The following is a 24,647-nucleotide window of genomic DNA, read 5'->3' as shown; positions in this document are numbered from 1 at the left end:
TCACCACACCCACACACACATACACACATACACACCAAGAACCCCTTCCGCCTCCCCGTCTAACCCACTGTTGGCTAACATATCCAAACAGCGTACTTCGGTCTCGAAACCTCCCTCATCCACGGCATCCACATCGTGCCCATTTCTCCGTGTACGTCGCTGATCCGGCCCCGGGGGTTTGTAAGAGAGGAATGGGATACGTTTTTCACTGAAGGGCGGGCGAATGTAGAAGGAGGGTGGCGCGGGATTCTGTATGCGAATCTTGCGTTGATTGATCCGAGAGCGAGTTACTCGTTTTTCAGGGACGGGATCGATGGGTTTTGGGATGAGAGGTGGATTGATGGTGGGGCGAGTAGGACGTGGTATTTGGTTTGGGCGGCGGCTTGGGGGGAGTTTGCTAAGGCGGGACGGTGAGGTCGTGGTGATGGTGAGGCTGGAAGGTGGGTGTTGTTTGAGTAGCTTGTCCTAAGCATTCACGACGACAAGAGCAATCGAATACTTCTTTACAGTTCATTTGATCCTACATATACAAATCCTCCCCATCCTTCCATCCACCGACATGAGGTCCCTGCCAAGCTCAGACCACATTCGATCGTCAAGCCACACTCCACTTTTCGGCAGCCGATCGTTCCGATGCACTGCCACAAGTAGATAAAACGCCAAGAACAGCTGCACCGCCCCACAGATACTCGTACAAGGAGACTAAGGAACCAAGGAAATGCAGTAGCAAATAGGAAAACAAAGAGGCCCTTCCGTTCTGTAGTCTTGTGCCAAGATATATTAGAGCAGAACATAGATTGTACAAAGGAAATGGGTTTCATCGCGCCGCTCAGCGAACACGAATCGATTGCAGCTAGCACGCTTGCACGCTCTAGGTGGCGGCGAAGAAGCGCTTGACGACGTCGACGGTGATGTCGCCGGCTGCGTTGTCGGGGTAGATGTAGAACGCAAGCGCGATTATGGCGTAGATACCAATGCACATGGCGCCCTCGAGGTAGTTGCTCTTTCCATCCTGGATCAGGTAGTTGACGATCAAGACGGAGATGAAGAAGATCATTGTCTCGAAGCCCTGGAAATGAAGAGTCATGGGCTGTCCCATGATCCAGCCGAGGATGACAAGGAAGGGAGTAACGAAGAGAGCGATCTGCATGGAGGATCCGATAGCGACGTTGATAGCGAGGTCCATCTTGCCCTTGTATGCGACAATGACGGCGGTGACGTGCTCGGCGGCATTTCCGACAATGGGTATCAAGACCAAACCGACGAATGTTTTGCTGATGTGCGCGGATTCAACAATCGAGTCGATACTATCAACGAGGAACTCGGCGCAAATAGCGACGAGGACGGTAACGATGACGAGCGCAACACCGGCCGCGACGGGAGACAAGATCTGAGCCTCCTCCTCCTCACCGCCACCCTCCTGGTTCTCGACATCAGCGAAGAGGCTGTGGTGGGAGTAGAGCTGGAAGTAGAGGTATAGGATGTAGAGGATGAGCAGGATGATGGCGGTGCCGTGGGAGAGGACCAGGATGTTCTTGTCAGTCTCGAGGTTGTCCTTCTTGTTGTCACCGTGCATGACAGCGTAGAGAGTGGCGGGAATGATGAGCGAGGCGGATGCGACGGCCATGAGCGAGGACATGGTAGATGCGACAGTCTCGTTGAATCGGCTCTCGTGTTGAGTCAGGCCCGCGGCGAGGAAGCAGCATCCGAGCACCTGGTCACAGTCAGCGCTGAAGTATGAGTAATGGAGTAGCTTGACTCACAAGAAGGATGTTGGACAGAATACTGCCCAGCATGCTGGCTTGGACAATTCGGATTTCGCCCTGCTTGAGCGCAACAATAGAGACCTGTTGCGGTTAGTCAATGTTGCAGCGCAATGGATGCGCGCGGAAGCTTACAATGAGTTCGACGGCATTTCCGAATGTCGCATTCATCAAACCACCAAGAGTTTGGCCAAGCTTAGCGGATAGCTCCTCAGTCGCGAAACTCAGGAGTGCTGCAAGAGGAATAATAGCGATGAAGTTGAGGACGAAGACGACAGTAGGGTTCCAGTGCAATGCGCCGGCGATGATGCCGAGCGGCACGAAGACGAGGAAGACGTTGACGTAGTTGCTGGCGAGTGTCGCGTAGATCAAATGCAAGACATGCTTGGGCATAGTCTTGACGCGCGACTCGTCTTCATAATTCTGGGTGCGCCCGATGAGCGGGGTGTGCTCATCGTGGAGCCGGCCGTTGGCGGGCTGGGGCATGGCTTGCTGCTGGTGACGGTGATAACTCTGTGCTCGACCGTGACGGTGGAAAGACTGCTTTATGTTTTCTGCCAAGGGCACAGGTTAGCGATATATAATTCGTGGGCCGAGTGCGCGATGGAAGTTGATGATGGTGCTGTGCTGCGCCCCGGTCGGTCGGTCGGCGGCGATGGAGGTTTGGTTAGGAAAGCCGAACAACGATGGTGTTGTAGGGTCGATCCAAATACCAAGGCTGCGCGAAGCGACTATGACAAGGCCGGCTAACTGCCGCGTGCGGGAAAATGAATCAAAAGGGCCATTGTTACTCACTCATTGCTGTTCGGGAGAAGAGTCAGATGCGCACGGCGCGGGAAAGCTAGCAGTATATGACTTGTCGAAGCCAAGCTCGCTGGTCTGGTAGGTAGCTGCCGAATGCACGCCCTGCGATTGGCGGAAGACAGACTAAAAGAATTGGCAAATGCTTTGAGGTTGTGTCTTCGCAGCGAGGACCCGGCGAAAGTGGTTAGTTATCGAGAGGGGGAGGAGGGCAGTGCTGGCTCGCTGTTTTCCTGGCCGGTTGAGATGACGAGGTGGTTGGTGAGGTAGGCTGTGTAGACGCCAAGCGGGTACCAGCGCATGGTTTAGCTCGGGAGCTGCCAGGTTGCCCAGGGGAAGTGGAGCATATCGTCACATATTTCCCTCACTAATCGCCACGCTGTCTCAGAAACTGCAGAGACTTGATTCAGAATGTCTATATCGCATTCTCACCAGCCTGATGAGTTTTGAACATGTGTGCCTCGGTGCGCGCTTCAGCCAAAGCTGATGATGTCATCACCTCGTCGCGCTTGCCCGCCAAGTCCAATCTGAGTCTGGAGTGGCCCATGCACGTCAAAACAACCGCTTGCAGATCATTCAAACTCGACCATCTAATCAAAAAAGTTCGTTTTGAGCGCTTCACTCCGGTACGTCGCGGAGTGCCAAGTGCGCGGACGAGATTCACTGATAACAACACTGCCCGCCGTGTTCGTCGCTCAATGTGAACAGCCTCACCGCTTCTACGAGGTAAGCCCGAGTCTTACAGTTGACGATGTACAGCGTGGCAAGGGATACTTGGCGCGCCATATTCTCTCTACGAGGATACACCACGGAGGCACATGGCCCGAACTCCGCCTTCGTGGCTGACTGACATGTTGATCTTTTTCGGTGGCGGAGCTGTGAGAAGAGTTCTTGGAGCGTTGGCAGGCGGTTTTCTGGCTTCGTTCTTCAATGGGCTTTTGAAGGTCTTCACAACTTACAGCTTTCGCGCTCGAACCTGAAGAGCCTTCTTATGTGTAGCTTCAAATGTGTACTTTGCGAATGCCGGCATTTCTTGGATGTACAAATGAGACGGTGAGGACACTCTATCCATAGTATTTGACAGACGTGTTCATCCGCATGCTTGGACCATCGGCTACTGATCGAATGACAAACCCTCCGTCACAGCTGTAGATTTTTGTTAAGCATACTGAGAAGGCTTTGATAGCTTGTTGTCGTTTCGAACGCGTGTATTGACCGTATTCCAACTCGCGCAGGAGTGATCTCCTGCTCACTCATACTGCTATAGGCCAATTCGTAGCAGCCCGATGATAAGGTGAACCAAATTGCGTGTCCTCCAATGCAACAGTAAGAGCAGAAATGTCGTCAATGTATAATCCACGTTCTTTAAACTTCCACCGAAGAGATACAACTCTAACGTGGGTAGTAGCTGTTAAACAATAGGGTTAGTTAAATACTGGATGCACAATACTAGAGGATAATTAGGTGTATGATTCTCGAACAACTAGAGACAAATCGCTATCGAGTTACAGTAGTGATTACGAGGTGTTTATGCTGGGTGCTAAGTCATATCGGCCTCTTCATGACCATGTACTGAGGGTAGCCGAACCAGCCGCGTTTCCTGAATTCTCGCCGCATCAGTCCAAGCGGTCCGTTCATTACTAATTCTTCATGCCATCTGTTCATTAACTCAGGCGGGCACAACTCTATCCTATGTAGCATACGGGCTCTGTAAGATTGGAAAGTAGCGGAAGCCGCCCACAGTGTCACAGAACATGCACACATTGCAACAGCCGTGATCACAAAGGCTGTGATAGAATGGCCAGTACTGTTGATCTGCTGCACATTCTACAATGGTTGTTAGTGTTGATATCCATGAGCAGAAACCAAGGTGCTTACCATTCCGTACACTGAAGATGCAAGGGAGATGGGTATGAATATAAATGCCAAAGCCGTGACTTCAAAAGTGTTAGCGTTTGCATTGGACTGCGCATTGATGTCGTCGTACGTAGCATGACTCTTTTGCTCTCACGGATGCTCATCTCTGCCATATGAGTACTCTTTTTTGTACCTTCCACCGCTAGATGATCTCTGACCTGTGACTCGGATTGTTCGAGATCTTGCAGTTGAAATGTCAAGCATTCCATGGCGTCTTCGAAAGCTGCTTGAATGCCTTCGTTGCTGTAGTTGAAATGTTTTCGGAAAAAGCGCGTTATCCACCGCAGTGTAGTTCTTCGCGCGTCAATGTCGATCCTCAAATAAGTCCATGTTGGAATTGGAGAAGCGAGTTCATAACGGAGAGGCAGAATGGGGAGGTTGACGTGTCTGTAATCTCGGTATTGTCTGTAATACTCCAGTTCCACCTGAGGCTGCAAGCCATCCCTACTGATATGAGGTACATGCAAAGGTGCTGTAGATAGTTGTAACTCGATTAGTGCAGCTAAGCAAACGTAAAGGAAATTACCCTTGCCGAAGGAGTCATTAGAGCCAATTCCCGACGTGATGAACCGCTGAACAAGCCAGGTGTTCTCATGTTCATAGTCAGGGAGATCAGCGGCAGTGCCGAATCCTTCCGGGGCACTTGATGGTCGTTTGAGTGGATACATCACAAAGCTGGTAGAGTATTCAGTCGCGAAGCCTTGCCAATTGCGTGTGTTTGCTAAGAACAGGATTGCTGTGGTACTAGTCAGCTGACATAGTGGCATACGGTTGGACGATTGTAGATACCTGTTTTAGATGCTGTTCCTGGCGCATCCTCAAGTATACACAAGACGTTCCTCCCTATTCGTAAAGCTGGAAAGGTTTTGTACCAAGGTCGTTCTCTTCTATTGCATGGATCCCCCATACACATCTCCGCATAGTCGAATATTTCAGGCCCTAGATCCAGACCGAGGCCGAGGATGTCTTTCGTTTGAGAGGAAGTAGGGCGATACTTTGCACTTATGATGACTACCCTGTAGGCCACATTGTTATTCGGAGTTTGGAGTGCCATTCTGAAATCATGGCAGGATAAAATTGCTGTGTAAGGTCTGACACCGCTACCGTCTACGGCGGGTAAGTTCCTTGGAATATGGAGGCTATCCTTTTCGTGTGCGTTGCAGTATTTGGTGGAATCATATCCGAGTGTGTAGCTGTACTCAATGGAATCCTTTTCGAGTGTGTCGCAGTAATCCCATTTCAGACAATGACCGTCTCCGTCAAAGCTTGCCAACCACAAAATGTCCCTTTCAGGACAACAGTTGCGCCTGGGTGGTTGCTTCAGTTTCGCCTCATACTCTGCGTATGATTTGAATCCAGAGGCAGCCTTGGAATCCGCAGGAGAATATGCGCCACTGGAAAAGCTGGCTCCGGCGCTAGCATCGCTTGCCATGGTGTGGGTCATTTCTTCAAGAATCTTGAAAGGCGAGTGATTTCGTTGGTAGACAGAGGATGCCTCGATTGAGTGGTACGCGGAAGATGATGTGAGAAGGTCTTTCAAAACCGGAGATGCGGCTGGATGTCATTCCATATCAAGCGCCTGCGGGGTCGTCATGTGAAAAGCCTGATGCAGGCATTAACAAGGCTGTTATGCAGATTTACCTCTGTTTGTACTCGTTGTGCCATATTTGAGCAAGGTTGAGCACCCCGCGCGTAACTCCGTGGTGTCAATTGGCTGGCTAACTGACCTGTGCCACATGCTGGCATACTTAGACCATCAATCGGCGGCGAAACGAGAGTTGAGCATACATGCCTTCGGGCCGACCTGCAAGTTCACACCAATAGGCTGTGTAGAGTTGGGGCGGCTGTGGTACATCTGAAGCGCTGTGGGACTCGTAGACCCATGTCGTCCTCGTACTCCGCAAGTGCTGTGGGGTCTAAAGAATGCGTCGATGCCGAGAGTGCTGACCGTGTTGGTAAATAACAAAGTTTTGTGAGACACGAAGCAACTGGAAGGTATTGTGCGATTGTTGGATCTGATATCGTGACAACGTACACATTGGGTCGTTGTGGAGATGCGCTTCGCACTTTGTGAACGCGTCTGGTGGCAGCCTGGCAGCGACAACACCAGATGACCAAGCAGACAAAGTTTGGCAATACTGTGCAATCTCCATATGCTGTATCTGAAAAGACAGTAAGCCCTTCGTGGTCTTGTGCACCTAGACATGCGATAATGACTTGTTTCGTGAGTTGCTGCGGCGTGGTCTCCGACGTGGGCCTGCAGGTGCGCTGCGACCATAGCATTCCAGTAATTGAGGCCATATGTGGCTGTCGCAACGATACAAATACATGTGTACGGTACAATAGAAGCGTAAAGGACGTGTTCGGTAGTCGCGACTGCCCTGAACCGGCCAAGGGTGCCGGGTGATGCCGGCGCTTGCCCATGACGTCATTGGCAAACCTCAACCCAGCGTAGCTTCCCCTTGTCTTTCCAACTACCTACACCCAGCTGCCATCCTGGCGCAACGTCTGCCTACTACGCTCATGAGTGCATCTTCAAGGGAGAAGCCCATAACCCTTCGTAGCTTAAGCATGCCTACCGATCGCGTTCGCTCCCCATTCGAAATTCGGGTGGACACATAAACCATGTCTTCATAGATGCCATCATGAGCGAACAGCCAACTTTGTAAAGAGCATGGATATGATTGGAAATGAATTTAGAATTCCGCCGGTACTTTGCTGCCTACCGCGAGGTGAACACCACCAATATTCGGATCGATTACATGTTTCCCATACACCTGACTTTGAAAGAAGGCCAGATTTCACGTTTACGCTAAACATGTCGCAATCATGGAATTTCAGGCTTCCATATAATCGACGGCGTCTTCAGGGATTGGCTACCGCGAGCATGACCTATGCGCTGTATGCGTCTACCGTTGGTTCCAAGGAGTCCATGGGAGAGTAGCTCTTCACAAACAACGTCAGCAAGCCGATAGGTCTGAAGTATCTACGGCAAACAGCAGCTCAATCGTTCTGGTAAAGTAAAGACTGTATGATAGCAAGCATATGCTGCACAGTCCATATTCCTACTCCAGAGACCGCGTCCATTCTGCGACTGACATAGGCTGCGCGCCAGTATACGCGCCCTTTGCAGCCGTGATTGTATGATCACGCGACCCATAACCCTTTTCGTGCACTCTTTGAAGGTTCTGCTCAAGATTCACTACTTCGACCTACGTCAGAAAGCACGAGCCCCTTTCAAGTGTACACTTCACTACGATACGCTAACCCAGAACCGCGAAAGTTCCCAGTGACGCCTAGATCACGCGCTTGGAACTTTGATATATACAAACAACAGTTTTCTACCGTCTCACCACTCGCGCGAGTCGTCAAAACACCCACCACTCTCTGTAACCCGACAAAGCCGCCGACATGGCTCACCTCGGACTACGCGCGAGTTGCTTTTCTCTTCCAGCCGCGCCGTACTTCTTCAGCAATGCGTACACCATCTTCGAGCATCCCAGCGGTCTATTTGGCGCGCGTGGTAGTCGCACTGGCGCTCTACCCCCTGCGGAGACATATCTTCGCCAGACAGTCACTCGCTCAACCCGCGCTCCTGGACTGTCTCCTTACGCCAAGTTTCGACGCCTGGGTTCAGTCTGGTCGGTCCCGAGCAAGGCAGCGTTGAGCGCTGCGACAATCGCTTTCAAGTTGGAGCAGGAGCAGACGAAAGGTACGCCGATCTTCAAATGTAGTTCATAGGCCAAGACACTGACAGCGCCAGCACTGGAGGATATTCTCAGCGCAACAAGCTTTCTGCGTTCGACTCCCCTCGCATCCACCACCCTTGTGGCCCCCACCCTTGCGGCCCAGGTCGATCGAGAAGCATGGGATCACATCTTGGTGAACCTAATTCGCATACCCCACGATAGCCTCTCCGCGACCCTTCGTGCAGTAGCGTCCGAGATCGAGCTAGCACTGGAGATGGGGGCTCTACATGTCCCGGAGCTACCCACACAGTCGTCTCCTGTCAAGCTTCACACAGCTGACCAGATGAGCCGCCATAACAAGTTCAACCTCTTCTTGGATGACTTCCCCGCCGGCCGTGTCGCGGAAAAGGACTACAGCCTTCTCGCGGCCAAGCTCCTCGAGAACCCCGACTTCCCGGTCGTCCCGCCATGGCACGAAGAGTTCTATCTTCTGAGGCCGTGGTTCAACGTCGCGCTCGAACTTTCGGAAGACTACCCCGACAGCGATATCTTTGCGCACGAGATACTCCTGAGGAAAGTCTTCCCTGTTGTCAACAAGTATAAAGGAGCACCACCCGCGAAGAGGCTTCGCGCTGCTATTCACGCCGCGCGCCGCGACGCGCCCCCAGAGGCCGAGAAGATGATGCAAGCTGAATTAAACGCAGCTGCGCTTCTGGAACCTGGTCGCCTGCTGCAGGTCAAGATCGAAGATCTAATTCCTGACGTCGCGAAGACCGAGGAAGAACACAAGGCCTTGCGCAAGATCTCTCTGAAGGAATTGAATATCCCTCGAATCCTGGAATCTGACGACCGCAGCGTCATCCTTCTTCTACAGGCCAAGATGCGCGCCATCTTGCGTAACAGCAAGCATGTTGCCGATGTGGATGATACCTGCATCTGCGACATCATCAGCGAATACAGTGATGACGAAGGGGAGCATCACTTCAATGGCCCTGTCGCGCTGAAGAACATATTTCCAGAGCGAAAGCGGAACATCGTCCTTGGGTGGGCCTCGTCCATCGAGACCCCGGTCATCCATTACGTCAAGCTCTCGGAAGCTGAGGAGACGTACTGTGAGTCCTTGGAGCCCATCGGTGAGGCAGACGACGTGACTGAAGTAGAGGGCGAGCTCCAGAAAGCGAGCGATATAGAATGGGAGCTCGAAGGTTGCTCTCTCATCTTTCCCCGCGGTCACGATGGTGAGATCTTGCTTGGATATGGCTTCCAGGCAGACCAAGTGGTCTCCGAAGGCCACTTCACGAACATGATCAGTGCTGCCTCGCCATCAGAGTCAAGCTCAGATGCAAGCTCATACCAGAGCGAAGACGAGAAGGCCACCAACCGTCGCAACTCCGACACCTCGTTCGAGAGCGATACTGCTCGGTACGACTACCAAAAGAAGCGTATCGTGATGGCTTCGGTGGAGCATTTCAACAAGCGCCGGATCACAAATCTCCACTTGGCGTACGGTATTCCGCATGGTGCGCAAGATCCAGACCAGCTGAGACACAGCATGCCCCTTCGGTTTGCGACATGCGACGAAGCTCCGGGACTACTGGACCAGTTCAACGCGGACTACGAGGCGAAACGTCACGAGCTTGAACATTCTGGCGAGTGAAGGGAGATTTCCAGATGGGTATCATCTCAGACCGATCACTCCGGCAGTCCAAGCTTTTGGGACTTCAGTCCTTTCGTAGACGAGGTCGCTCTTCAAACTTGGTCATGGTATGACCCGAAGCAGGCTTGTGGACCTCGCTTCAGTTCCATTATGTTGCTGTACTGTTGTTGTCTTGTTCTCGTTGCGGCCTTGTTTTCTATCACGCATAGCGTGTGGCGTTACTCTACAGCCTTGATACCCGTTTGTTTCCTCTCTTTCGGCGTTTGATATCGACTGCTCTGGAATTCGAAATGTCTGGAACCTTCCATAATGTAATACAACTTTCTACTCACTTTCCATAGTCTCTTCGTGCTTGTACCACGCGATTACACCTCTCGTCACGTGCCCTTTGTAAGCTTGCGCTCCGGTTGGTGGCCCACTCTTTTCGGCTACCTTGGTTCTCAACTCTGTCCCAGGGATAGCTTACTAGGCATGCTCATAATGCCAGACTTGCTTACTGTGGCAGTATGAGTGACTGCCCTGCATTGGCCAATGTATCCCAGGCCAACCATAGTTGCGTTGGTGCAGCTTTCGTCTTCGCATTGAGATATGTATATAACAACTCTTCCATTTCACAGTAAAAGTAGTTGTTTGTTCAGTTTCCCTCCAAGACATTCAGACTATCTCCACCCAAGTACACTCACCAAACTAGACACTTTCTCAACCACGCGCATACCAACATCACGCGCCTACACTTTCGAAAGCAGAACAAGTAACAATCAGCAGCATGTTCTCTCACACCCCAACTCCCAAGAGCAATCAGTTCGCTCCCATCAACAAGCCTGTCATGCAAGAGCATAAGGTCGCTGTTGTGGAGCGAATCAACCCAGATAAGTCGGACCACCAAGACTGCCCAGAATTCCAGGCAGCCCGTAAGCACGAAGCCTTCTTGCAGCTGATCCGCGAATCGCCGGCATGTATGGCTGAAAGGTATTTCAGCAACATGTCTGACCAAACAAGGCAAGATTTCGACGAAAGTACCGACAAGACTAAACGATACTGGGCGCAACATCCCGACCTTTTCTCTCTCCACTTTGGTAACTCTAGATCGAGCCCTGAGGCATCCAGTGGGAATCAGTCAACGCTGCCGACGCCGGTTTCGTCTGAACTTGCTGAAGATGATGGGCACGGTGATTGCAAGACTATCATCCACGCACCAAAGCCGCGCCGCGAACAGCGGATCGCCGCGGACCTGGAGAAAGTAATCGAACGGGTTGACTACAACCCAACGCCCTATACTGCCTACGAAGCTGTCCACGATGCGCCCGACAGGTCGTGGGGACAGCCTGGCAACTACGAGACGTACCAGACCCAGTGGCAACAACGTCTATACGCATTTTGGGGACGACACCAGAACTACACGCGGCCGAGCTTCGTTCATTGGTATCCCGGGGAGTATACACATTGGTCGCAGGGTCAACAGTTACCTCCGTATCAGCAATGTCGGCCTCAACCACCACCAGGGTACTCGCAATACCATGCTGCCCAGCCGATGTATGCGCCTGAGTATCATGCTTGGTACCAGCAGCAGTATATCCCATGGCAGCCAGGATTTGGTTACTACAGACAGTTGCCAGTACAGTGGCCAGCACATGCGGCACATCAACGCCCGCATTTTAACTCTTATGCGGATGAGATGATGTGGATGGGCTTCGGACGCTGAATGAATAAGGTTCGATTCATAGCCTACTCCTTAACGCCGACGCAGCATATTCTACAACCCCAACGCCTCACTAATACCTCCAGTAAGGTTACCCAAGATATTAGACCCACCAACAATAGCAAAGAACACATCTTTGTACGAATCCCTATCAGCAACCGTTAGCACAGATCTCCCACACAACCAGACAGTCAGGAAGAACACTTACGCCACAATCTTGACGCCCTCCAGTAACGGCTCCGGCGAACTCGACTGCAACTGCACAATCATCAACCCCAAACTGGGCAACGTCGTCGGCAGCACACTCGGCCTCCATCCCAGCTCAAACGGCAACTTCTCCATCTCAAACAAACTCTTCACATACTCAAGCTTGGCCTTGCCCGTAACCGGGTCGCCCATGGTGGAAAGATACAAAGCGTTCTCTCCATAACTCAACACCGCTTCCCTAGTCCCATACACAAACTCCGGATTCCTCTTCTGGCTATCCGTCGTGCGCGCGTACTTCGCTTTACTCGCCGTCGGAATATCCGTGCGCTCTTTGCCGTTGAAGAAAGAGATATACTGCTGCCACGTGGGATTGTGGAAGGGCTGCGGGTTAGCGAAGTACGCGTCCTGGCGCGACATGCTGGCGTCGTGCTCGATGGGGAAGTTGTGCATGGACAAGTCGTCGAGGTCGAAAGAGCCACCTAGCGGGTTTGGAGACGAGAGTAGACCCGCGGCTCCTATGGCGGTGGTGAAGTCTGCGCCCATGTTTAGGCCAGCGGCGAGGCCGGCGATTAGATGGGGGATGGTCATGTTGCGCCCGTTGCGGTGGATGAAGTCGTGGTTTGCTAGGGCGTTTAGACCGGGGCAGGGGGAGCGGACGTCACCGCTGGATGCGGGATGCCAGTTTGTCCATCGGGGGTCGCTGGCTGGTGCTGGGGCGAGCGAAGTGAGTAGGTTTGCTATGTCGAGTGGGAGATCTAGGAGGCCTTTTGCTGATACTACGCTTGCGGAGACGAGCACTGTGGTGACGATTGTGGAGCGCATCTTTCGTGATCCAAGAACGTATGAATGTTTACTTGTAATCTATCAAATGAAGACAGTGAAGTGACAGTCAATGAAGCGACAGTAAACACAAAACCATTCCACAACAGACGCCCACCCCATCCTTAAGCTTTCCCACAATCCACTACTCAGGCAACTCCCCCATACTCCCCTCGTCCAATAGCCACGCCCCCAATCCCGCTGACCCCTCACCCTCCTCTTAGAGCCCTGGATCGTGCCTCGGAGCCTGTGCATAGCGTCATGTAGCTCGCATAGTCCCGCGTAGTTCCTGCATAGCTAGTTGTAGCCCACGTAGTCACCCGTAGTCAATCACTACTACTACAGGTCAAATCGACTGACATCGACGCGGACCTGGATGCCGTGGCTGCCGACTCATGCTGATCGGCGGCTAGGCAAGATGGCAAGGCGCCAGATCGACAGACTCCAGACCCACGACGCGTAGATCGGTGATGCGAGTAATTGGAATGTGTGGAGAGGGGAAAGTCGGCACGATGGGGATCAAGATATGGGGTCGATTGGGTTTGAGTCTTCATTCGTGTTGCGGTTTTGTTGTTCTTGCGGCGAGGTAAGAAAGTGGTTGGAGTGGTGACGTCATGGTCGCGCTGAGCCGGGTAGTTTGGGGGCCGAGGATATATTGGATGTCTTGCATTCGCTTTGCCTTGCCGTTTATCCCTGCCTCGCTGTACATCGATTTTCCGATATAGCAACAATACGATGAGTGTGATGACTCAATGGTCTCAAGATCGATATGTAGCGGCGAGATCGTCACGAGTTCTACATGGGGACTATGCAATATTTTGGAGTATCTTCATTCTTTTCTACATCATTGTTAGTGACACTTCTCCATAATTGCGTCTAACCAGCATTCCTGCGTTCTGTGCTGTGACTCCTATCAATATGGACCACCGTTTGAGGCGTGACATGGTCGACAGGGCTTCGATTCTAGCATCAGCTTGTGTGCACGCGTATGCACGTTTGTGTACGTAGCGCGCTGCCGCACCCAGTGCGACTGGAACTTGCTTAAGGGAATGAATAGTGCCACCGAGAAGATAATCGGGTAATTCGTTCCTGTGTCAGGCTGGGTGCTCTACATCCATCTTATACAAGGAAGAACCTATTCAGGCCTGAAGAATACACCGGAATAATGAGAACCAAATAAGAAGACGTAGCGTCAACGTAGGCTCCAAAGCGATCCCAGATCAACACCACTCATCCAACCCCCCACCACCTCATCAGCATACATTTCAAAGTCGTCCCAAGTTTTACCTTCCAGCTCTTCCTCAACTCCCCCACCCCGTAATCGCCAACACCCCACTTCACATCTACAAGCCGGCGGATAATGATTCTGCGGCCTCCACGCCTCATCCTGATCATCCTCGTCCTCTTCGTCTATACCAATAGTTTCCATCTCAATAGGATCAGGCTCATGCACAGCGAAAATACGATAATACAATCCAGGATACTCCTCAAGGTACACAGCATGCCGCTTGAAGATATCAAACCACTTCTCCCTCACCCATTGCTGTACATCTCCAGTTAGGGTAATCGTCTTGATATGTTGAAGATGCCCGTTGTACCACGCATACTCTAATATCCAATCGATGACCAAGCCACTATCACAGACGTGCGGGCGTAGTCTGGCTTCAGCGTAGTTCCACGCGGGATTTGTCTCGCACCAAGCAGCTTCTTGGACGTCGTACCAGGGGTTCGCCTGCTTGTATGCGTCGCCGAAATGGAGTTCAAGTTCCTTCGTATGCAAAAGGAAATGGCCGGCGCCATGGCAGAATTCGTCGCGGTATAAGTTGTCGCCGGCGACTGCACCATCGCGGTAATGGAAGGGTGGGACTGCGACGTCGAACATGGCGAAGTATTGTTCGGCCGTGAAGTCGAGTTTGATCTTCTCTAGTCCGTGGAGCGATGAGAGATGCTTCATACGAGCATACTGCGCACTGTGGTCGCTGATCACCGGAAAATTCGTCGACAAGGAGAGTGCCGGGTCCTGGCAAATAGCATCCCATGGCTGGTTGGGTAGATAGTACCAGCCTATGCGGTCCTTCATCTTCAAACTCATCAGGAGATGGCTCATGTAGAATGTTGTTGGGTCGGAGAACTCTTTGGCGTCGGTCAGCCAGGAGCGAATCCGAGACCAAAAGTATTCTTGGTAAAGGAATGATGGGGCATCGCTGGTGGAGATGGTGGCGAAAGGATCGATGTTTTCGGGATTGGTGTAGGATAGTGTGTAATAAGGGTGGGCGGAGCCATCGATTACGATGCGTTGTTGGCCGAGCCAGTGCTGTAGTACGATGAGGAGCAGTTCTGGGGGTAGATTTTGTGCAGCGACTTGGAATGTCATTTCATCATCTTTGCTTGAAAGTGGTGCCATGGTCATGAATACTGCCTTAAAGAATAGACGTCAAGACATGGGTAGAGAGCCTATATATGTTACAAAGCGCATGCTTAGGCGCATCGTTGGTATGATTTTCGTCACTGCGCGTGGTTTACAGTCCGGTTCGTGAATCGGTACCACAGTTCGTAGTCAACACCTGACATAGTGCGAAAACGCGGAGACACTAAGGTGAATTTCTGGCACTGCTGCGTTGTAAATAAGTAAGCTACAGTCTTGTTAGCATGAGTGTGGATATGTGCTGGGTATTGATATTGACGGAGACTGGCGAAGGAATCGGCTTTGCCAGGCTCGCATCGACTCGACATTCGACCCACGGTCGGAGAGCGTGGCATGACAGATCCTGCGCCACAGAGGATTATATTGACATTGTACAATATGAAATGGTTGATCGGACAGAGAGCAGTATTTTGGTGGCATTGAATATCGCATATGCTTGCTGATGTTTGCCAGATATTGAAACAGGTGGTTGTACAGTCGCTATTGAACGTGGTCATGATCGTCGTTTGGTTGGCGCTGGACTCCAGCCCTGGGGTTGCCACTCCTGACTCTGAGCCGCCTGCTTCCATGGCGAGTCCTTGGGCTCCTTCTTCATCCTCTTCCTAGGCGTGAAGGCAGGCGCGTCGTCTTCGGCAGGTGGTGCTGGCGGGTCGCGTGACATCTGCTGAGGCTCTGCGGATTGTTCGGGCTCTACTGGCGCTGGTCTCGCGAGTTCCTGATCGAGTGGCCGCGGTGGTTCTACTTCGTCCCTTATCTCTTGGTCGGCATTCATTTGCGTGACGCCGCTGTCTGGGTCTCGCGACTGCAACATTTGCACGGGCTGTTGCTTATCCGGCGCATCGAGCGCTGACGGCTTCTCGGCCCATCGTGCATCTGCCTGCGCTGCCAGCTGCTTCATCCGCTCCTGCCTCATCATGTCCTGGTGTTGTTCGGCGACGGTGGGGGGTTCGTAGCGCGTGTGTCTCAGCCATTGCATCCATGACGCTGCCACAGTCAGCCTCGGTCAAACACTGAATATGGAAGGCACGAACGCGATATTTGCACGTCGCCATAGTGAGTGCTGCGACTGTATTTTGCTATCCGTCGGTTGCGCAGGGCGTGCAGTGCGTCTTTGAATTCCCAAAAGGTGTTGCCCTGGAGATCAAAGCCTACGAAGTGTTATTACTTGGAAGCAAGGATACGCCAGAGACCTATGTTGAGGCCTGCACTCACCCACAAGCCACTTCTTTCGCCAGGGGAAGCGCTTCATCTTCCATTGGTACCATGCTTTGCGAATTGCACCCGGTGCGCCCGCCATGCTGAGTCTCGTTGGGCCGCGAACAAATTCCAGCGGGCGAATATCTGGAGGCGACTTTGACGCGCAGCCGGTGACGTTGGGGCGAGTGGCTGGTGCGTTCACGTTAGCACATGTGCAAGCATTCCCCCCACCACCAAGTTTCTCCACACAACAACACATGCCATCATTGCATACCCCGACGCCACAACAACACACGTAGCAGTCGAGGCCCTTACATAGAGACATATACATTACCATATCTCACTACTACACCTCGTGCACCCCTCCCATCACCGCCCACACGACCTTCGTGCCCAACCGCAACAAGCCTGATTTGCGCCCAAACCAACCACCATGGCGTCCGTAACGTCGCTGGACCAGGACATGCGAAGGCTGCGGATGGACCGATATACCCCCCAAGCAGCCAACGAAGTCCGCAGCTGGATAGAAGACACACTCGGAGAGCGCCTGCCTGCGGGAGATCTGCTGGATGCGCTCAAGGACGGGACCGTATTATGCAGGTACAGTGATATCCGTAGAGTTACCAGGTAGCCGGGCCAGTATGGCTAACTTTTCCAGACTCATCAACCTCGCCATACCCACGCCTGTCAGGTTCAAGAAGTCAAACATGCCCTTCATACAGATGGAGAACATCTCGCACTTCCTGCGAGCCTGTGAGCAGCCGCCGCTGAACATGCCCGCCCATGATCGCTTCCTCACCGTCGACCTCTACGAATCGAAGGATCCAGCTCAGGTGCTGCAGTGTCTCGGCGCTTTCAGCCGTGTCGCCAACGCGAAGAACCCGTCCAACTTTCCCAACGCCATCGGCCCAAAGCGCGGTGGAGCAGGCGCATTGAGCCCGACGGCAACTGGCGGCATGGCGAGTCCTGCACTGCCGTCTCCCGGCTTCCCACGCAGCAGAGGACCTAGCACCGCCAGCAACACTAGCGGCTCGAGCACATTCAACCCCCTTGCGCGACCTCCTGCCGAGCGGACAGCATCGACGCTCAGTGCCGCACGCACTGGAGGCTCAGACACATCATACACATCCAACGGTCTCCCCAAGTCACCTCCGGGCGGAGTCAGTAGCTGGAGCAAGAAGGTCGACGAGGGTAGCACGGCACCGGCATGGAACATCCATCAGTACGGATACATGGGCGGTGCGAGTCAAGGCAATCAGGGCATCTCATTTGGTGGCCGGCGGCAAATCACGAGCGCAGGCCCGCACGTGCCGAACCTGGCTGAGAAGGAGCGACTGCGACGCGAGAGGGCAGCCGAAGAAGAGCGACTACGTTTGCAAGCTGAGGAGGCCGAGAACATACGTCGCGTCGAACGCGAAGCCGAAGAAGAGCGCATACGCATAGAGGAGGAGCAGAAGTGGGAAGAGGAGACACGCAAACAGCAAGAAGCCAAGCAGGCGCGACTGGATCAACAGAAGCGCGAGTGGGAAGAGCAAGAGCGCCAATGGAAGCTGGAGGAGGAGCAACGCCAACGCGAAGAGCGCGAGGCACAGGATAGAATCGATGCCGAGACAAGACGAAAGCGCGCTGGAAGTGATGCCAGGTTGAAGGGGCAGTACCTGAGCGAATACCAGGCTGAAAAGGTCAGGTCACCGCGGAGTCGACGAGGAAGTAGCGAAGAGCCCAACGCCGAGCGCGACCGCATACGCGAGCTAGAGCGCCAGCTTGAAGAGGCTAAGGAACGCGAGCGCCAGTACCAGGCAGAGCGTGAAGGACGCCTATCAGATAAGAAGGTGCGATCGCGGTCCAAGAGTCGTACGCGCGAGCGATCCAAGAGTCGAGCCCGACCAGCGCCTCCACCCCGCGCTCCCTCGCCACAAGACAGCAACGTCTCATGGGCGCAAGCAGACGATCGCGAGTACCTCCGCAAGCAATGGGACCAGACACAGAGACAGCCAGCACGACCCCTCCCCGAACCCGCAGCGCCATCTCTCCCTACGCGTCCACTACCCGAGCCTACCACGCGACCTCTCCCCGACCCAGCTGCGTACACAAAGCAGAGCCGAACCGACCGCTACCTCGCATCCAACCCTGCGCCAGCTCCACCCAAACCCCAAACCTACATTCCACCCGAGCTCACATCCACCTCGGAACAACGCGGCGAAGACGCCCGCCGAGCCGCCGCTCAAACAAAGACAAAAGCCGCCGGCTGGGCCAGCAAGTCCCTCCTCGAGCGCGAAATGGAGCGTGAGCGCGAGCGCCAGAAGGAGTGGGAAGAGTCGCAGCGCGCGCTGCAAGAAGCTGCTAAGGATCCTAATGCCGGCACGGGTGGAGGCCAGAGCTGGGATGTCAATCAGTATGGATATATGGGTGGGGATAATCAGAATAAGTTGGGGGGAATTGGCGCGGGGAAGAGGCAGATTATTGGGCCTAGGCCTTTTGGACCTAGGTAGATGGGATGAGTGGAGAGGCAAAGGAGAGATGGGGGAGGGGATGTTTCGTTTGTTTAGGCTTGGTAGATGTTGCATGTTAGCGCTGCCTGCGGCGGGATATGTACGTTTTTCTAATACATTAATTTTAGACTTTCTATACATCTGTCCTCCTGTGTGTATATACTGACACATGTTTCATTGGCGAACCTTCACACGAGAATTGCACCAAAGAAAGACTTGAAGCATGACACCAATTAGCTTTTGATCTTTCTACATAAGTTACCAACCATCTACAGCTTACTAAACTTCGGGCTCGTCTTCTTCAACCCACTCATCATAGCATCCTTCACATCCGCCGTCTGCAACATTGCCGCATTCCACACGGCCGTATAATTCAGCCCCTCACTAATCGGCCTATCCCTCGAGTAATTGATAATCTCCTTCGTCCCCAGCACCGCAACCGGGCTCTTCGAAGCAATCAACGCCGCCAGTTTAGTTGCCTCCGCAACAGCTTCCGCCTTGTCTTTGTACACCTTCGACACAAGACCATGCTGCAACGCCTCATCCGACCCGAAGATACGCGCTGATAACGCAATGTCTTTAACCCAAGACAGGTTTCCAACGGAATGAGGCAGACGCGATAGAGTGCCAATATCAGCGGCCAACCCAATGTCCACCTCTTTCACACTGAAACGAGTCGTAGTCGTCGAAATGCGAATGTCACATGCTAGACACATATCCAGCGCCAGACCGAAACTTACGCCGTGCAGCACGGCGATAACAGGTTTCTCGCACTTTTCAATGTCGGTGATGCAGGCTTGGAATTCCAGGATGTGGCGGCGCAGGGCGTTGGCTTTGCGTGCGCCGTCGGCGGTCTCGGCTTGGGATGAGAGGGCGCCGCCTTCTGAGGCTGCTTGCACGTCGAGGCCGGCGGTGAAGGCGCGGTCGCCGGCGCCGGTCAGGATTACGGCGCGCACGGAGGGGTCGTGGGAGAGTTGGCGGAAGATTGAGGAGAGGTTTAGCCACATGCTGTTGGGGATTAGTCTGGGGGGAACAATGAGAGGTCGCGCGGTAAGTTCGTAGGAGTAATGATGACATCTACATCGTTTGTAGAGACCTTAAGACAAAGTGTCTAGTGATTCCGTGATACCGGTGTGTTCCCTTCTCTTTGCTGGCATCATGTGATACGGATACGTTCCTGGGTTACATATCCCGATCTTCGGGAAAGCAGGTAATACATTTTGTACTTACACCTCTTTAAAAGCATTCAGCTTCTCCGGCCTGTTGATTTCAACATGCGCAACATATTCCGCAGGAAACGAAACGTTGAAGAACTCTTTCTGGTACGCTCCCGCCATTGTGCTTATTAGTCGTGTGCCGCTGCCGTCCACTGTAGCTGCCTATCGTCTTTCCTTGCTCTTTCTCTTTATCGGCTGAGTCGGAATGTGTTCGTAGTTTTGTATGTCACAAAATGCAGAAATTGGAGTAAGAGTTGGGATTGAGACGTCGTCGGCTTCGATGACCTGGACGCGCGAGTCGTTCGGCTGGGGAGCTTGTGATGCGTGATCAAGCCGAGGTAGATCGGATGCGGTTAGCGGAGTTCCGATCGCGTCGCTAGGATGGCGTACCTCTAACGGCTGAGACGCGGAGTTGCTTTGGGCATGCAAAAGTCACCTCAAACCGTCAAAGCCTCGCCCGAGCCGTATTATTCGACATACTTCATGCCACTGAGAGTAGCTTTTCTAGGTTCAGAAGAGCTCATCGCTAACAGGGTTGTGCGTGCACCTGCTCTCCAGTTCCGCTGCTGCTTTAAATCCGACCGCATACAATTGCCCGTCGATGAAAATGGTGGCATCATGCCATTCATATCGCTGGCTGGCTTGGAGAACAAGTTTTGGTAGAAGGCTGAAAGTCATGCACGATGACAAGGCTGCGTAGGTGTGGTTGCCTGATCATCTGACAGGCCTCAGCCTGATGCGCGCTTATCTACTGCATTGCATTGCGCTGGACGGTTTCCATCACTTCCTCGAGAGCTTCAATCATTCCAGCTTCTTTACAAGCGAAGTTCTACACGCATTTTAACGTATTCGTTTTCTTGAGGCGGGGGTCATTAGACTGAACTGAGAGGAGCTATGGTTCACAGGTCTGAAAACGAAGACAAGGAGCTCACTGCGTTGACGGTACAGCGCAAACAGCAAGAAGCGGATGGAGCACGCCTTGCTGCTGAGGAGCGTAAGGATCTTCAAGTAATAGAGGAAGAGAAGAAGGTTCAATGGGCGATACAGGTGCTGAAGACCTACCGAGAGGACTATAAAGAGATGACGGCCAAAAGAAAAGCTCGTCGGTTAGGGACGTACAGACAAGGATGGGCGTTATTGGAAGAGGATGATGAGGCAATGGATTCCGAGCCACCTTCCCGTGGCGAACCAACCACGAAGATGATCGAGGCGCAAACAGACGGAGGTAGCAGATCCACAGTTGAGCAAATCCAGCGCGCTACGTGTATCTTCGTCTCCATCTTACAAGAGGACCAATTGCTCATACCTCTATATGAGTCTGTCCGCAACGATCCCATCATCGGACCCAACAAACTAAGGAGATACATCCGTCATTACCTGGAAGTTTTTGGGGAGCAGCTCAATAAAGAGGCGAAAGACCCTATCCAGTTTGCAGCCTGCCGTCTCGTTGAAGCAAAGACACGTTACGCAGCTCAACATCTCGCCAGCGGAACGGTCATGAACATTCAGTCACCGGAACTCGGGTATCAACGCGATGAAGCGGAAGAGGATTCTACAGACAGCTCGGAAGAAGAGACAGGACAACGATCAGATAAGATTCCAGAATTGGGAGATTTGAAAGCTTTTTACTTGTTTCTGGGAAACAGCAATGCCTATGCGACACTACAAGCAAACATTCATGCTTTCTGTACGGTGCATCTAGAGGCAACAGCTTATATCGCAAATTATGTGGAGACGACCTCCCTACCAGATCTGCCAAGTTCTGTGACAGGTAACAGTAGGCGTACATGGCTAAGAGATGCAAAAAACCTGGTGTATGGCTTTTTCGCAGATTACCTACGCAGATTTGTCTCGGCGCGTGTAGGCTTGCTCGGTACTCCGATGAGAAGATATAACCGAGCTCAAGGCATCAATCTGGAACGCCTGGCGCTACTTTTTATAACAGAAGTTGCCTTTCCGTTACAACATAATATCCTCAAGGCGTTAGGGTTACTGGAGCCTCCACTCCGACGTGGCTGGACGCGTATATGGTGTGAATGTGTAAGCTTATCAGAAAGGTATTTATGCAAAACCACCCCACTGACCCTGAACACAGACATGCGGCGATCAGTTCTTTGACGACTTTAAAGAACTAAACAGTGGTGGGGTGGCGGCATTGGTACAAGAGATGAAGAAATCCTCTGTAAACACCAAGGTTACAGTGACTCGGTATCGCCCTGGCGTCAAGGCACAGAAGTATGCTATCAGAGTGTCAACATGGATGCATCATGTAAGTTGCATGTTGCTAGCGATGTTTCCCTGGCACAATCAAAACTCTCCTGGCCTCGTTCGATACAACACCGGGAACACAGCTCCCACGGCCAACACCAACAAGCCGAGCAACCCACAACAACAGTTAAACACGGTCCATCTCATGTCTTGCGTACATCGCAGGCGCGACGACCCAACATTACTCCAAATCGACGTCCATGACATCAAGAGCGACCGAGAACTCTTCAGCCTTCTCAAAGCCAAGGTATCTCAACGCCACAACCGCTTCTTCCGTGCATTTTCATGCCGTTCAATACAAGGAATCTTCTTCACCAAGGTAAGTGACCAAAACATCTCCAAGCACACCGCTCACGGGCTCATGCAAATCCAGTTCCTTCTCGAAACAAACGAACATGTTGAGATTCGCGACCACAACGAATCTTGTGCCTCAAGAATATCAACAGAAAGCTACTGCGAATGCTTACCTCCAATACACATCGTCGAGCCATACCTAAACGCAGAGTACCGCTGCAATATCCCTTGCCCGCCAAATACATGGCCGCCCATCGGATCGAGCAAGCTTCTCCATATGCTCAAATGCCCCGAGACTATCACCAAGGATTATACTTGGGTATTGCATCGGGTACCGAAACGTATCGCTGGAAAACTGTCGGGAGCTGGCGACCAGCCAGCTGATGGATGGGGCTTTTACTTCCAAGAAGGCTGGGATTTCGACGTTCCGGTCACGATTAGCTTTTTCATGCTTGTATTGGGAAGTCTGGTGTTCGCGGTATGCTGGACGGTGCTGGAGTCGGACATCCAGGGTGCATTCGGCGTGAGCGCGTATATGATCACGGCATGGGGCCTAATCGTTGCTTTTTCTATGAGCCAGACGGGGAAGGCAGGATAGAAAAACAAAAGGTTCGACGTTCACCATAACATACACAGCCAATGAAATATAGACTTCATTCATCGCAAGCGACACTTCTGTGAGTGACCCGAGCTTCCATAGCCCACATACGAAAACATAGCCACCACGCATGGCAAGCAACCACTTTTGGACTTGAGAATTTTCATTGACTCTAAGCGCCTGGACGTGGTAATGCCGGAAGAGTCCCAAACCCATCCCGCATGAGCATCAATCATAACCCATGGCATGCTACAGAAGATGTGGAATCGTGATTTTCCCGTTACGCCCCGTTGCACTACCCAACATGCACTACCTTATCCCCTCGCCATGACACCCCAGCAGCGGATACGGTTGTCGGTGTATCCGGCGAACAGGGTCTGGCCGTCGGCGCTCCAGGCCAAGGAGACACACTCGGGCTCCCGGCTCTTCTTGCCAACCTCCATGTACTCAGGCTTGAGCTCGTCAACCTTGGACTTCTTCTCAAGGTCGAAGATGATGATGCTGGAGGCGGTGGCAGCGCACAGCCAGTAGCGGTTGGGGGAGAAGACAAGGGCGTGGATCTCGTCACCGGCGGAGAGAGAGTAGAGGTGCTTGGACTCGTTCAGGTCCCACAGCATGGTGGTTCCGTCCTTGCCACCGGAGGCGCAGAGGGAGCCATCGGGCGAGATGGTGACGGTGTTGATGTAACCGGTGTGACCGATGTGGTCGGTCTGGATGCGGCAGGAAGCAAGTTCCCAGACCTGGATATTGTCAGATTCCCGAATTTGAAGTGGCTTGAAGCAGATCGAGTGAGGAGCGTAAATCAGTACTAGGTGATAATTGTCTCATAGCCGAAGCTCTGAAGTAGCAAATACATAGATATTCATCATATAAACAAGGAAATGGGGGAATTGGTGTAAACGCGGATGTACGCACCTTGACGAGCTTGTCCCAACCGGCAGAGACGATGACGGGGTTCTGGGGGTTGGGGGAGAAGCGGACGCACGAGACCCACTCGGTGTGGCCCTTGTCGGTGATGGTGTACTTGCAGTCACCGAGGGTGTTCCAGAGCTTGATGGTTCGGTCGCGCGATCCGGAGACGATCTGGCGGTTGTCGGCGGAGAAGGAGACGGAGAGAACGTCGTTGGTGTGGCCGACGAAGCGGCGGGTGGTGACACCGGTGGAGAGCTCCCAGAGGCGGAGGGTCTTGTCCCACGATGAGGAAAGAGCGTAGGCGCCGTCAGAGGAGATGACCTGTGCAGCAATTGTCAGCTCAGCCGTCGTCGCTTCCTAGCTAGCCAATTGCCCAATTTTGTAGTGAACGTACACAGTCGGAGACAATGTGGGAGTGACCGTGCAGACTCCTCTTGGGGTAACCGTAGGAGGTCTCGTCGCGGGTCAGGTTCCAGATGATCAGAGTCTTGTCGCGCGATCCGGACAGGAGCATGTTGGGGCTAATCGCGTGTCAGTATTGCGCATTCGTGCATTTTCCCTCTTCCCGCGTATACGCACTTCTCCAGAGAGGTAGCGAGGGAGGTGACCCAGCCGGAGTGGCCCTCGAGGGTGCCACGGAGTACGAGTTGCTCGGCCATGATTGCGATGAGTGGCTTCTGCTTGGGATGGAC

At 52.8% G+C, this 24,647-nt stretch overlaps 9 protein-coding genes across 9 annotated transcripts; 3 read left to right on the top strand and 6 right to left on the bottom strand.

The window, feature by feature from the left end:
* Positions 1–871: 871 nt before the first annotated feature.
* J4E85_007134 (uncharacterized protein) lies at positions 872–2,249 on the bottom strand (the record flags this gene model as incomplete). Its single annotated transcript, XM_051471368.1, has 3 exons — positions 872–1,714; positions 1,764–1,847; positions 1,899–2,249. 3 exons carry the CDS (start codon positions 2,247–2,249, stop codon positions 872–874), a joined length of 1,278 nt encoding a protein of 425 aa, XP_051324442.1.
* Positions 2,250–7,892: 5,643 nt separating this feature from the next.
* On the top strand, positions 7,893–9,827 carry J4E85_007133 (uncharacterized protein; the record flags this gene model as incomplete). Its single annotated transcript, XM_051471367.1, has 2 exons — positions 7,893–8,193; positions 8,245–9,827. 2 exons carry the CDS (start codon positions 7,893–7,895, stop codon positions 9,825–9,827), a joined length of 1,884 nt encoding a protein of 627 aa, XP_051324441.1.
* Positions 9,828–11,730: 1,903 nt separating this feature from the next.
* Positions 11,731–12,555, bottom strand: J4E85_007132 (uncharacterized protein; the record flags this gene model as incomplete). The annotated part of the gene is made up of 1 exon (XM_051471366.1): positions 11,731–12,555. One exon carries the CDS (start codon positions 12,553–12,555, stop codon positions 11,731–11,733), a length of 825 nt encoding a protein of 274 aa, XP_051324440.1.
* Positions 12,556–14,069: 1,514 nt separating this feature from the next.
* On the bottom strand, positions 14,070–14,956 carry J4E85_007131 (uncharacterized protein; the record flags this gene model as incomplete). Its single annotated transcript, XM_051471365.1, has 2 exons — positions 14,070–14,103; positions 14,160–14,956. The coding sequence occupies 2 exons, from the start codon at positions 14,954–14,956 to the stop codon at positions 14,070–14,072; spliced, it is 831 nt and encodes a 276-aa protein (XP_051324439.1).
* A 514-nt stretch (positions 14,957–15,470) lies between these two features.
* J4E85_007130 (uncharacterized protein) lies at positions 15,471–16,274 on the bottom strand (the record flags this gene model as incomplete). The annotated part of the gene is made up of 3 exons (XM_051471364.1): positions 15,471–15,961; positions 16,009–16,125; positions 16,190–16,274. The coding sequence occupies 3 exons, from the start codon at positions 16,272–16,274 to the stop codon at positions 15,471–15,473; spliced, it is 693 nt and encodes a 230-aa protein (XP_051324438.1).
* Positions 16,275–16,607: 333 nt separating this feature from the next.
* J4E85_007129 (uncharacterized protein) lies at positions 16,608–18,666 on the top strand (the record flags this gene model as incomplete). Its single annotated transcript, XM_051471363.1, has 2 exons — positions 16,608–16,774; positions 16,833–18,666. 2 exons carry the CDS (start codon positions 16,608–16,610, stop codon positions 18,664–18,666), a joined length of 2,001 nt encoding a protein of 666 aa, XP_051324437.1.
* Positions 18,667–18,935: 269 nt separating this feature from the next.
* J4E85_007128 (uncharacterized protein) lies at positions 18,936–20,003 on the bottom strand (the record flags this gene model as incomplete). The annotated part of the gene is made up of 2 exons (XM_051471362.1): positions 18,936–19,674; positions 19,897–20,003. The coding sequence occupies 2 exons, from the start codon at positions 20,001–20,003 to the stop codon at positions 18,936–18,938; spliced, it is 846 nt and encodes a 281-aa protein (XP_051324436.1).
* A 774-nt stretch (positions 20,004–20,777) lies between these two features.
* J4E85_007127 (uncharacterized protein) lies at positions 20,778–21,678 on the top strand (the record flags this gene model as incomplete). The annotated part of the gene is made up of 2 exons (XM_051471361.1): positions 20,778–21,570; positions 21,662–21,678. The coding sequence occupies 2 exons, from the start codon at positions 20,778–20,780 to the stop codon at positions 21,676–21,678; spliced, it is 810 nt and encodes a 269-aa protein (XP_051324435.1).
* Positions 21,679–23,357: 1,679 nt separating this feature from the next.
* CPC2 (cross-pathway control WD-repeat protein cpc2) lies at positions 23,358–24,614 on the bottom strand (the record flags this gene model as incomplete). The annotated part of the gene is made up of 4 exons (XM_051471360.1): positions 23,358–23,783; positions 23,959–24,276; positions 24,350–24,476; positions 24,535–24,614. 4 exons carry the CDS (start codon positions 24,612–24,614, stop codon positions 23,358–23,360), a joined length of 951 nt encoding a protein of 316 aa, XP_051324434.1.
* Between the last annotated feature and the right edge of the window lie 33 nt (positions 24,615–24,647).

The sequence above is a fragment of the Alternaria conjuncta genome, assembly GCF_024043145.1.
Source record: "Alternaria conjuncta strain BMP 0040 chromosome Unknown scaffold_10, whole genome shotgun sequence".
NCBI lineage: Eukaryota > Fungi > Ascomycota > Dothideomycetes > Pleosporales > Pleosporaceae > Alternaria > Alternaria conjuncta.
The sequence above is the reverse complement of the archived record's forward strand: the minus strand, read 5'-3'. Positions and strand labels throughout refer to the sequence as shown.